General features: G+C 36.9%; 1 protein-coding gene across 1 annotated transcript in view; it reads right to left on the bottom strand.

Annotated features, from left to right (window-relative positions):
* Positions 1 to 934, bottom strand: part of Six4 (homeobox protein six4) — a 14695-nt gene extending 13761 nt beyond the window's left edge. The window contains exons 1-2 of the mRNA XM_018521334.1: positions 397 to 934; positions 1 to 238 (exon numbers count right to left, since the gene is read on the bottom strand). Of these exons, the coding sequence (XP_018376836.1) occupies positions 1 to 238; positions 397 to 725 (567 nt within the window). The 5' untranslated portion in view covers positions 726 to 934. The remainder of the gene's footprint in view (positions 239 to 396) is intronic.
* Positions 935 to 12753: the final 11819 nt, after the last annotated feature.

Raw genomic sequence — 12753 nt, 5'->3', positions numbered from 1 at the left:
CAGCCGATACTTGTCCACGGCGCCCAATGGTCGACCGCGGATTTTCTCAGCTTCGCGATAATGCGACTTAAACCACATCTGTTGGAGTTCGGGATGTCGACGTGGCGAGAAAGGGTGGCTCTCCAGGATTGAGTAAAGCTCGTGATAGGCTCCGCGGTGAAAGGCAACAGCGGCACGCGCCATTAGCACACTCTCACCTCCGCGCAACAGTTCTCCAGGCGGTAAGGACCAAAGAAATCTGGTATCAACGTAGTTTTTTAAGTAGATTTCACACAAATATAATTTTATATAATTTTCGAATTTTATAACGCAAGAACAGAATTTGTTAAAAATATCTTACGCACATAATTTTTGAATAAATAAATAATGAATTAAAGCACGCTCTCTTTAAATTACCTGGATAATTTCTCAATGTCTTGGCTTTGTGACAGTGCCTCGCACATGCAAGATATCTGTTCAGGTGTGAAATTACTGCTGCTAAGGGGGATACTGCTGATATTACTGATGTTGGTGTTTACGCTAGCAGAGTTGCATGTGGAAATCTCCTGTGAATACTGAGGACTGCCATTCGATGTCGGCGTTAAATTTTGGGGATGATGAGCCAGCCCGAGACCGGACATTGACGATGTGTTACTATATTGCGCGGTTGCATTGCGATGCACGACGCCCATTTGACTATTGCAGTCGCTGTTCGGTGATGACAGCTGATCTGAACTATCCGACATCCTTGGCTGGTGACTGCGTGCCTCTCATGAATCCATGCAGGTGTCGGACAGCAAACAAGATTCCGTGCTCATTCGTCCTAAGCGCGAAAAATTTTCGAAGACGCAAACTTCTTACATGACTCCTTATTAAAATTAATTCAAAGATCACGCATCTTGAATTACAAACCGAATTACGAATTGTTAAATATTGTGAAAAATTAATAATTCGTTACTCAACTCGTCTTAATTATACGCGAAAAATTTACATGTAATTTTGAGCATAATATATTTGATTTATTTTATTATATAGATATTTCATCTTCAATAAATGTTTGTTCGTTGTCCATACATTCTTACCTCTGAATTTTCTATCGCCTGCAGAATTTTTATAGTGAAATTGTTAGTTTAGGGATTAAAGGAAACGAGAAACTTATTTTCCCGCTTTTGTCATTCGTCAAATTGGAACATCATCGTAATATCAATATGTCTTATAGATCGACCGGATGAATAACTGATGACGAAAGTAAGCATCCGTTATTCGCACGTTCGAGTCAACGCGACGGTTGTTTAATCACGCGCGTTTCATTCATGTCGATGTCCGACTCCATTTCCATTCATCAAGACTTACTCAAATGAAGCTGTAACATACTTTAAGCACTGTTTCAAAAATTGTTCGCAAATTTTAATTGTGAAAAAAAATTTTTTTTCCAAGTACAATCACTGTACACTTTCACCGATACATTCGATGGTCTGTACACTTTATCGCAGAAAAATAGCGAATTCGTAATTATTTTTCAATCCATTCTGGTGACTATTATTCAGTTTTTAATATAATTTTTTAAAAATATTTGCACTTATAAACAAATACAATTCTATAAATGAAAATCATTTGTTCTTCGTGAATAATTTTAAAATTTTCCGTCACGTATATGATTATTTATTTGTTCTTCAAAATCGTGTTTGATTACCGCGTTGTAAGCAAATAACTTTGAACTTGAGTTCCGACGGCGTCTGAAATCAAGTTTAAATTCTTTAATTTCGGCGACTGTTCGTAATAAATTATGTAATCATAATGGAATACTTCTCACATCCACAATAATCCTCCGAGAAGGCTTTTCCAAAAAAGATACCAATTATCAGTTCGTTTATTCGCCATCAGGTACACATTCTCCAAATACCACTGCTTGAGTTCTTAATTTTTGTGACTAACCACTTCGTGACTAATGATAGATCACCCGTAGCGAAAGCATTGAATGCACTATAAGAAAAGAAAGAATGTATCTGGACGTTCTTCTTAAACACATCACAGCGTGGTACCAATGCACTTGCAGATCTCCTGTAGAGATCACTCGTAGTCTCAAGTGTCCCGCAACCACCCCCGTTTTTACGTTGGAGAACAGTGAGACTATGAAGCAGTCAATAGGCGATCGCGCGAACAAACAACCGATTGCATAACCGATAACTCCTCAGCAGGATGCCTTTGACCGCGGCAGACTATCTCACTGAGTGACCAAGTCACCAAGTTAGTAAGGTGATCACGGTCGTCGCGTTCGCGGTGCGACAGCCGTCGTCCCGCTGGCAATTCTGTCGTTGAATTGTGGTCGTGTGGGCGCCTTGTGGCAATGCTGACGATGGAGTTGCCGATATCGTTCTATCTCTCTCTCTTTTACTCGTTCTCTTCTTCCATCTCTCTCTCTCTCTCTCTCTCTCTCTCTCTCTCTCTCTCTCTCATCTCTCCTTTTCCCTCCTTGATCTCTTGGTCGGCCTTCTCTTTTATTTCGGCAGCAGAACCGTGCAATGATCAGGCACGGCACGGCCACTACGCTGCGATTGGTCGTCGCGACGTACAGCTCGGCTCCATTGGTTAGAAAATTAGAGGGCGGTGCGAAGCTTCTACCCCCTACCGACTGTTCACCCCATCCGAGTTGCCGCCGGCCCCGCGACGCTTCCGATTCCTCCGCGCTGAATTCTCACCTGGCGACCTCCGCGACAGACCGATTACCTGGATATATCGAATTTCGACGATTCCTTTCTCGAGTCGGACTCGCGTAATTTCTTTTGTTATGTAACTGAAGTGACGAATTATGGTATTGTGCATCGGGCTTTCCCCTTGGTCTCACACTCCAGTCTCGAATTATATGTTTGCTTTCTCATGTTGAATAGCCTTAATAAAACTCGTATGTTTCTATAGATGTAATTATATTCTCGAAATGATAATTGAAAATAAATCTATCAATCGGTGAAAACTTGCTTTTTCATTATTTTGCTCGTTTTTTGTTAAATTTACTTTAAGTTTAAAAGAAAAATTTGAAGCGTGTAGACAGCAAAAATTTGCTTATCAAAGATTTTATTTTATTTATATCTTTATCGTGTAGCTTCCAATTTACAATATTCAGCAATTTTTGTGCAAATTTTTCGCGCAGATACTGTTTTCCACTATCGCGAAGCTATCGAAGAATCACGAAATACGCGTGTAACCAATAAACACCGGAAATGGAACGTGTCAACGTTACCGTACACCATGTTGTGATTCCACGCGACGCTATCGTACCTTGTGTTTGATTAATTTCACAACAACTGGCAATTCACCCTTCGTCGGTAGATTTGACGAAAGGAAATCCGTCATAAATTTGTTTATGAATTATTTAAACGTTACATTTTGGACAATTTAATACACGAAATGCTCGATATAAGACGCATGATAATACATAAAACTTGAAGATATAACTTTACAATTTTTGCGGCATAATTTGCATATCTATAATAAAATAAAAAAAAATATATTTTAATATAATATATATATTGAAATATAAATAAATTATATAAAACGATTGTCGAGTTATTTATTACATCGTCTTAAATTGTACGTTTCTTACAGTAATTTATTATGCTAATTTTTGTTTTAGATTTTGGAGTAATATCGACAGATTTTCGATGTGACGAATGATTGAAAAGTTGATGTGACGATTGAAGAAGGCAGATATCACTTTTTTAGAGTGTTTACTTTTCGCGATAAGATTTCCACCCCCTCGCGAAGGTCGCCGGCTCATCTCTGGAGTCGTATTATGATACACATTTCTGCAAATATGATCCAACGACAAACGTAACTTTAGCTGTAGATCGGTCCGAATACGAACTCGTACACGCCCAAGGATCGGTTTCGTTCATTCACAACCATCGCGTATATCGTTTATCGTTACGTATCTTGTGCACATGTATTTTGATCGTTTAACTCCATTCCATAAATTGAATGAAATCTTACATCACGTCTTATATCATGCATGATTTAATTGAATCAACTATTGTCAAATATACTATATTTTCAAGAACTTGTCGTTGAACATGACATATACGTGTGTGGTACTTAAGTGTACGTAAAATATTTTACTTCTAAAATACAAATAAAAATAATTTAATAAACATATCAATTTGTTTCAAATAATTTATCTGCATTATAATTATTTTAAACGAATTTTTTATTTAACGATTGCGTATATCGTTTACCATTACGTATCTTACGTACACATGTAACAATCGTTTATCTCCATTTCATAAATTAAACGAAATCTTACGTCACGCGTTATTATGCACGATTTAACTGAATCTGTGATAAAATATTTGAAATTATTTGATTTTATTATATTATATTAAAGCCATTTTTTTGCTAATACTAAGTAAAATACATGTTTTCATGTTATTATAATTTTTAAATGTAATGTCTTTATCTTCTACTTTTGGGTTTAAATATACTACTTACTTTATGCTTAATAAAACTTAAAATATCCTCTAAAATATATACTATATAAGATATAATAATATGAATCTCTCTCTTCTTTCTTTTTCTCGCGTAAAAATATATTGATATTATGACATCCTAAATTTGTCTTGTTATCGCTTTTATTTGATTTAATCAAAAGATTTATTAAGTAAAAGCAATAGCAACACAAATTTAGAATGTCACATGACGAAAATCTGGTGGTCGAAAAGTCTGGCGGTGTTATATAGATCAAGAGAACCGATGCATCACTAGTAGATGAGTGAAGACGTTTTTCCTCGGCACGCCTTGCCAATCCTTTGAATCTGCTCCGCCTTTTTCGACTAATTGCCATTTGTCATGTATGTTGATCGACGTAGCGTAACATATTTTGGAACGGTAAAAGATACTCAGATTTTAAATAAAAAATTTATTCGAAATATAAAAACTAAGATAATTTAATTATAAAAGGGAAATATTTCGTTACTAATTCAATATGTCAATAGCGCTTAAAATGCTCTTTATATTTTGCAATTAATTCTGGATTCGCTATTTATTTTTAAAATAAATTTTACTTGTTACAACAGTATTAATTATAAGCTATACAACCTTTTAATTAATGTCACTGTGCAATCAAGAAAAGGAATTTTTAGGTGTATGAAGTGCAAGGAAAATTATGAAAATTATTTCGATTTGATTACGCTCGAGCTTATGGATTCGAGGATGACATCGTGCCGAAGCCAAGACCCAATGATAAAGGGGCGGCGCCGCGCTTTGCGATGGCGTCTCCTTCGATTTGGTGTCGGATTTCCCTCTGGGCCGCCATTTTCTCTCCTCCTCTCTGTCTCTCTCACCCTCTTCGTACATCCTCCTGTTCCCGACCCTTGGGATAGGGATGATGCTCTTCCTTATCAAAACGAACCCGGGAACGACCGATTTCATCATCCCTCCTTCATTCCTGTTAAATCTAAAGATGTACTCGACAATCCGATATTCGCTCGAGTGTACATCGTTTACAGGCAATTTTATATATATATATATATATATGTAATTAAAATAATACTATTTACTAGAAATTATGTTGATTCAGATATAAAACATCTCTTATTAAATCTGTTATTTCAACATCTGTAATTTCAACTTATTTATTTTAATATATTTATGAGCGTTACATATAATTATTATATCTACTTTTTTAACAAGTTTGATTTAATATATTATACAAACTTATAATTTTGTCTTATATAATTACATATAAATTATTACATATAAATTTATTTTGCAATCTATAAAAATGTTTTATACAAAGTGATTCTTTCAATACAAGGTGCGTATAACGCCGCTCATAAAAGTTGTAAAACAAGTATTTATTTGTCATAAGCGTATTTAATGTCAGTACGACAATACGATAGGAAGTACTTCGAAAAAGTAATTCTCGAATTAAATCTGTTTGGTACACGATGAAAGTGCTTTGAAGCAATGAAACGCATTTCGCCTAGACGAGGCGCGAATTCACTTTGCGCCTTGTCAGAATTCGTCCGTTCGGAAGCACCCTGTTTGTTGTATCTGGGCACATCAAGGCATTCGAGTACGAGCCAAAGAGCACCGGCAGGTACTACGCGGGAGGAGGAGTAAGGGAGGGAAGAGAAGGGGGTTGCGGAGGAGGGAAGCAGTAGCAGCAGCAGCAGCAGCAACAGCGGCAGCGGCGGCGGCGGCGGTGGCGGCGGCGGCATCGTGTTTCACTGTACTGCGTTTAATTGCATTCCAAAATGGCTCTGTGCAAAATCCTCTCCCCCTTCCCTCGCCCACCACTCTCGCAATCCTCCTCTTCTAGCCGGGTACAGACGGCGAGGCATCTTCAGCACCGTAAATCCAGATAAATTAAACTGGCGCCGGCAATTCTCTCTCTCTCTCTCTCCCTTCCTCCCTCCCTGCCTCCCTCCCTCCCTCCCTCCCTTTCTCTCTCTCTCTCCCTCTCTCTTTCTCCCTCCCTTCCTCACTCTTTCTTTCTCTCTCTCTCTCTCCTCTCTCTCTGCCCCTTTCTCTGTCTCTTTGTTTCTCTCTCCTCCTACCTTTCTCTTGCTCTCTCGTAGATTTCAACGCATCCTCGTTTATCTTCCGCTTTGCTTCCGCTGTTTGTTCCGGGTCATGCCGGGTCGTCCTCTCGCAGTCGTGGATGAATCTACGGTTTCACGTAAAGCGACGTGGCGATAAAGAGCCGGCGAGCCGTTTGTAATGACGGATTCGCAAGTGCCATGAAATTGCGCGCAAAGGACACCGGCGAGGAGGAGGAGGGTACGAGATGCATAAACTTTCCATAGAACAGCGATGTGAAACAGTATTCCACAATGACATTTACAAACGAGTAACTCACTCGATTTTCCATACTTTTTATTCGTCAATAGTCAAGATATCTGACTTTTCTTTGAGTTACAAAATCTTATCATCATTTTACCTTCAATTAATAAAGCTAAAAATTATATAGTATATAAACGACACTAATAAATAAACAACTCCAACAAATAATTTAGATTAAATTAATTTACACAATTAACTAAAATTGATAATAAAATATAAATTTAATGAGACACGTTACGCATAAAACAATGTCAAATTATACGTACGTTACGTCATCCACAAAGTTAAAATTTCCCGGGGAAAAGCGGAGAAATTTAAAGGCTCTCGGTTTTAACTCGAGCAATCCTGTGACGACGCCGCACCGCAGGTGCGTCTCGTGTTCTCGCGGTGTCATCGTCCGGCGTATCTACGCGCCGTTAAAATTAATATCGTCGAACAATAAGCCAGGTCGAGAGGTGACGAAAGGGGCTCGTTCGCAACGCGACGGCACCGCGTGTTGGTGGCCGGACATCGGACACCGCCTCCGGCCGAGAGATAGCGGCTATCTTCGTGCACACGTTACACGTTACTCTGGCTCGACTCTGTCACCCGGACTCGCTCACTGACAATCGGTGCGCGATGTATTGCGTGTGCGACCGGATTTATTTTTAGCAGTCGACATTCTCGATGCACACCTGAGGAGACGAGAGAGTGACGTCTCGGATTGTCCGAACGGAAATAAGTATATATACACAAGTGGATGGACACTTGACAGCATAATTCAATGTCGCTTTACTTGGTAGACGATTGCAGATTTAGTAATAATTTATGACCCAAACTATGCTTTTAAAAAATGCCTGAATCGTTCTTCTTGATAATTTTCGAACTGGTCGAGCTCGATAAGATAGTTTGACGCATGAGATGTTCCTGTCGCCGCGATCTACGTGTGATCTGGAAAATGAACGAGAACAAAATGCGTGAACTCTCATCCCCCTCTCGCCAATGCGATCGCATCGATGAGCGGATTAGGGGACGTAATCTGTCGGTTATTTTCCCATTAGCACCACTGCTTGACGTAGATCGGCACGAGAGATTTTTGTCCTGTCCGAGTGAACGGCGCGCGAACAGGCGTGAACACAGGTAGCCATTCATGGGATCCACAAGGGTCCTCGGCCTAATACCCGAAAATATGCTTTTTATGTGTCACTAGCCACTTTATGCCGCGATTCACCACGACGGGTCCGCTCGTAGATCCGGAGACGCGATAGCTTTCTAAGCTCCTTCGCCGTGTGATACATAACAAAAATTATTCATATCCTAGCTTCATTATTCATGAAACAAAAATAACTTATCAAACTTAAAACTTTTTTTTTGACTAAAAGTCATTAATTAGATCAAATATCAAATTTCTTGATATTAAATTTTTTAAGTTACCAACTATTGATTTAATAATCCAATGATTTAATCTGAAAGATTTAAATTAGTTAAGTCATGTTTAATAACAATTATTATTACTTCGTATAGAGCGTAAGGTCTACACATTATTAGGGCTTGCATTTCGCCCCAGGGTGTCGTAATAGGTTGAAATTGTCGATTACACGGCTAGTTAGATGCGCTTCGTGATTTGAGGGTAGCACGCGAGCGACGTACTGTCATCATCCCTCCTGTAATTGTTTGTATGCATATCCTTATATTCTCTTAGGAAATGTTCCACACGGTCCACGTGTTTAATTTTCCAAATTAAAGGTGCAGTAAATTAAAAAAAGCACAAATACAACGTGGAACAATAGGCTACGTCAAAGCGAGAAAAAATTCTCGTAAAATGCACGCGCAGCAAAATAATGTATTATACGTGAAGCGAAAAATTTTTAACATCACAATTTTTTATAACATCACGACTTAATTTCACCTAATTTAATTTATTATTAAATAATTTTAAAATGTTGCAAAATTTTTTCACTTATGACTCAATTTAAATTTAATTTAATTTAGTAGAAATTATTTACGAGAAATTATTATTCAATCAGCGTAAAATAAAGATCAAATAAGAATTTAAAAATCATAAATCACATAACGATGAACCGGACGACGCACATGAAGGATCATATTGCACATTACGCACGCCTATGCAACTGCATACGCTTGGTATGCCTACGACGCAAGTCTCATGTCAAAGATCGATCAACTGGAAAATTTTACTTTATACTCACAGATATTTTTAAAAATCAATTACGGTATTTAACTGTTTGCTACAAGAGTACTTAACGAACGGATCGTTGCAATATTAAAACGTTTGAAATTGCTCGTCATCGTACATATAAAACGAATTAAAAACTTACGTCAATTATTGAAGATCAATTTCGTTAAAAAATTTGAAAATAAAATACTGTACTACAACTGCTTGAAAACTATTTTTGTTTTGGCGTTAAAAAAGAATTTAAAAAAATATTTACCTCTGTAACAGCCGACATCGATAAGCCAATCAAGAACGCTCTCCATGTTATCTTTTTTTTTTACAGGTTTCACTAGAGTGTGAAGGTGAGAGATCTGCCCGTAAACCCGTATATTCTCTTTGTAATAAATAACGACGTATTCTGGTTTTGTAGAAAACGACAACCAACGAGGAACTTCATGTTTAATAACGTGGCCTGCCCCACGGTGCAGAGATTTATAGTTGTGGCTAATTATTATCGGTACATGAGGGAAGAAACGTGACGTGCTCGGAGAAGCATAATGGCGTAACCCTTAAGAGAATAGAGAAGGGTAGGAAGATATAGATGTTACGCCAATTATGACGATCTCTGATAGATTTGCTGAGGACTGAAACTTGCTTGTGAGTTGTGACGCTTGTTAAGGCTTGATGCCACGTCAGCTAATAGACGCCATGGTGCGGCGAGATCTTTTACGACGTGTTACATGTGCGAAAAGAGACAGAAACAAAATTGCTTATCTTGATCAATTGTAAAATAGTTTAATTATTATGCAATTATTAATGCCTCTGTTTATTTGTACGAAGAATATTCACAGAGCATAATTTAATAAATTAATAAAATTTCTATAAACAAATATAATTCTGACGTTCCAGAAATTTAATTATTATAAGTATTTTTTATAGCTAGCATTAATATATATACATATATATATAATTAAAAAATTAAAAGTATTAATTACAGATTTTTAAGATGATTACAACATAAATCAGTAAAAATCAATAATTCTTTATTTATTTTGAATATTATATTATAAGCAAATTCTGTGAAACATCGTGAATAATTCCTCATAAGAGACTCTTCTTAATGTGCCACTTCGCACTTTCTACGTTTCTTTATCAGTGGAACCTGTGTCAGGTGAGTTTTGTGGGAAAAAAGGCTGGACATAGTTTCGCGCGCTGGATCGTCTTACGCTAACTCGCACGATTTATCTGCAGGTACATCGCGACGCTCGAATCGTCGCGAAACATTGCAGTGCCTGCAAGGGAGGTTCTCGCAATCACTTTACGTAATTTGACGATAATAAAAAAAAGAATGGTATCACGAACTCCGACAAAACGCGGAATGAGGTACTTTTCTATGAAATCGACCCTCGGAGATCTCTCTTGTTGGATCAGAAATTAGAGAAGTCGCGAGACCTTTAGCCCGAATTTTCTATAAAAGAACCTAAAATCTCTCCTGTACTCTTCTTTCACTTGCTGGAAAAATTTGGAGAATCCTTCCAGAATACTTCACGAAACATATAGTAATAGATATCAAAGATATTTTTATCTTTGATTGAATAGAATTACTGAATAGAGATAGTTATACATTATCAGAGAATAAATATTTTAAAATAATTTTATTTTCATTACGTACTAAAATACAAAGAGGTAGTTACATGCAAAATTAGTTCTAATATTAAGTTTAAAAATAACATTGATTACCTTACATGTTTTCTTTAAATAATTAGATACAAAGAACAATTTTGCAAAGAACACGGGACTAACTTTTTCAACGATTTCCTTTAAAAGTTCCATCGCGACTATGTTGCTTCATTTTCTCAACTTCCGCTGCAAAATTCATCCCGCATTTCCTACGATACGTCCACACTCCCACAGTGTATACTCAATAAAGGGCTTGACGCCATAATGTGGTGTCGTCGCTGTTGTATCGACAATATGTTCCGGATCCTTAATAACGACAGCGAAGCGGTATTAAGAGGCATTACAAAGCAGCGGACACTTGAATGCGCGTCGAGGAGGGTTCGCACTCTTGAAAAGAGCATCTGAACACGAGGAACGCTGTTGGCCCCTTCCCCCTATCCTTGGACGTTATTATGAACGCCCCTTTTCTATCCCGTGTTACCGTGTCTTCGTCCTACTCTTGTCACCTCCGGCGACACCTTTCTGTTCCTCTTCAGCTGAGACATCCCTATTCGCAACGCTATTCGACCAAATGGTTCGTGCACGTGTATGTAAATGTACATACACTTTTGATTCACTTATTCAGTAATTGAAAGGATTTTTTAAGTTCTACATAAGCAATGCGAAATTATAAATTAATTCTACAAGCAACTCTTTATTTTATTTATTTTAAAAATTATATTTATATCTTTTTTTTAGATTTATGTTTATTAGTAAAATCATCTAAGATCATCAAATTTATTTGCTATTAATTTTTATATTAAAAATATATTTAAATAAGAAGTAAATATCCTTTAGTATAGAATTGATATTGTAAATTTAAATTTATTGTACATTGTATTGTTATTACAATTTATTGAGGAAATTTGTCGAGGAATGTAATATTTTATACTGCAAGCATTGAAATTTAATACTCTTTACTGAATTGAAACACATGGAATAAAAATGCAATGTTAATACGAGCGAATAAAGCTCTGAATTTACGTTTATGGCGGACAGAAAAAGGGGAGTGAGAAAAGTTTTGCAGGTTTCGCGTTACATCATTGTCACCCTGGAGTACCCCAATAGGCAGCTACTACATACATAGGTACTGGATGTGCGCGCCAACCCCACGAAAATCCCCCGTTTACGTGTCTGTGTCGTCATATTCTTTGTTAGAGGGTGGTTTTCAAACGATGAAATCGCTCCGGCCTAGCAATCGAGATTTATTCAATTAGTTACCACGTTCTCTCTCTCAATCCTTTCTATGTATAAAATAGAAAATATTTAACACAAAATGTATTAATCAGAATTCTGTAAGAAAATTTGTGTGTATTACATTTAATAACTTTTTATTATAATTATATATAATTTACATATTACTATTATTATTATTTTCTATTATTAAAAAGAAAATGTCATAAAAAAATTACGAAACATAAAATTTTTATCGTATCTAATTTCTATACTAGATATATTTTATACATATATTTTATGTAATATGAAATTTTATAACTGTTCTATTAATGTCTTTAATTTTGTTAAATATTATAATATAGGCAAAAGCTGAAGTATGTGTTCCAGAATGATGCTTCGGCGAATTTTTCTAATCCGCGCATGGCAAATGATGCCGATATTAGTCGGCTAATTCTTTCACGCTACACGCATATGAAGATGACGTTTTCACGAAGACGAAGACGAAACGCTGCCTACGACGATTCTTCGAGCTGACCGTGCAGACCGTCAAGGCCGCGTTGCCTTTTATCGGCTTATCAAGACGTTGGTTACACCGAGTTGCTCGTTCGTGCTGTGGGAACTAAAGAATCATCGCGTCATACATCTAGGAGATGTATTTATAGCGTCTCCAGGAAGGATCTCCTCCACGTGCGAAGCTGATTATAGCGCACTGAGAGTGCAAGCCATACATCAACGTTTTCCCGTCGACAAGTTATGCAATAAAGTAGAAAAAAATTATATTTTTAAACTATTGCATAAACTAAATTAGGAGTTTGTTTAAATTATTGAATAAAGAAAATTGAAAAGAAGAAAAAGAGGGAAAAAGAAAGGTACGAGAAAGAAGAGGG

Source organism: Trachymyrmex cornetzi, unplaced genomic scaffold, assembly GCF_001594075.2.
Source record: "Trachymyrmex cornetzi isolate Tcor2-1 unplaced genomic scaffold, Tcor1.1 scaffold99, whole genome shotgun sequence".
In the NCBI taxonomy this organism is placed as follows: domain Eukaryota; kingdom Metazoa; phylum Arthropoda; class Insecta; order Hymenoptera; family Formicidae; genus Trachymyrmex; species Trachymyrmex cornetzi.
The sequence above is the reverse complement of the archived record's forward strand: the minus strand, read 5'-3'. Positions and strand labels throughout refer to the sequence as shown.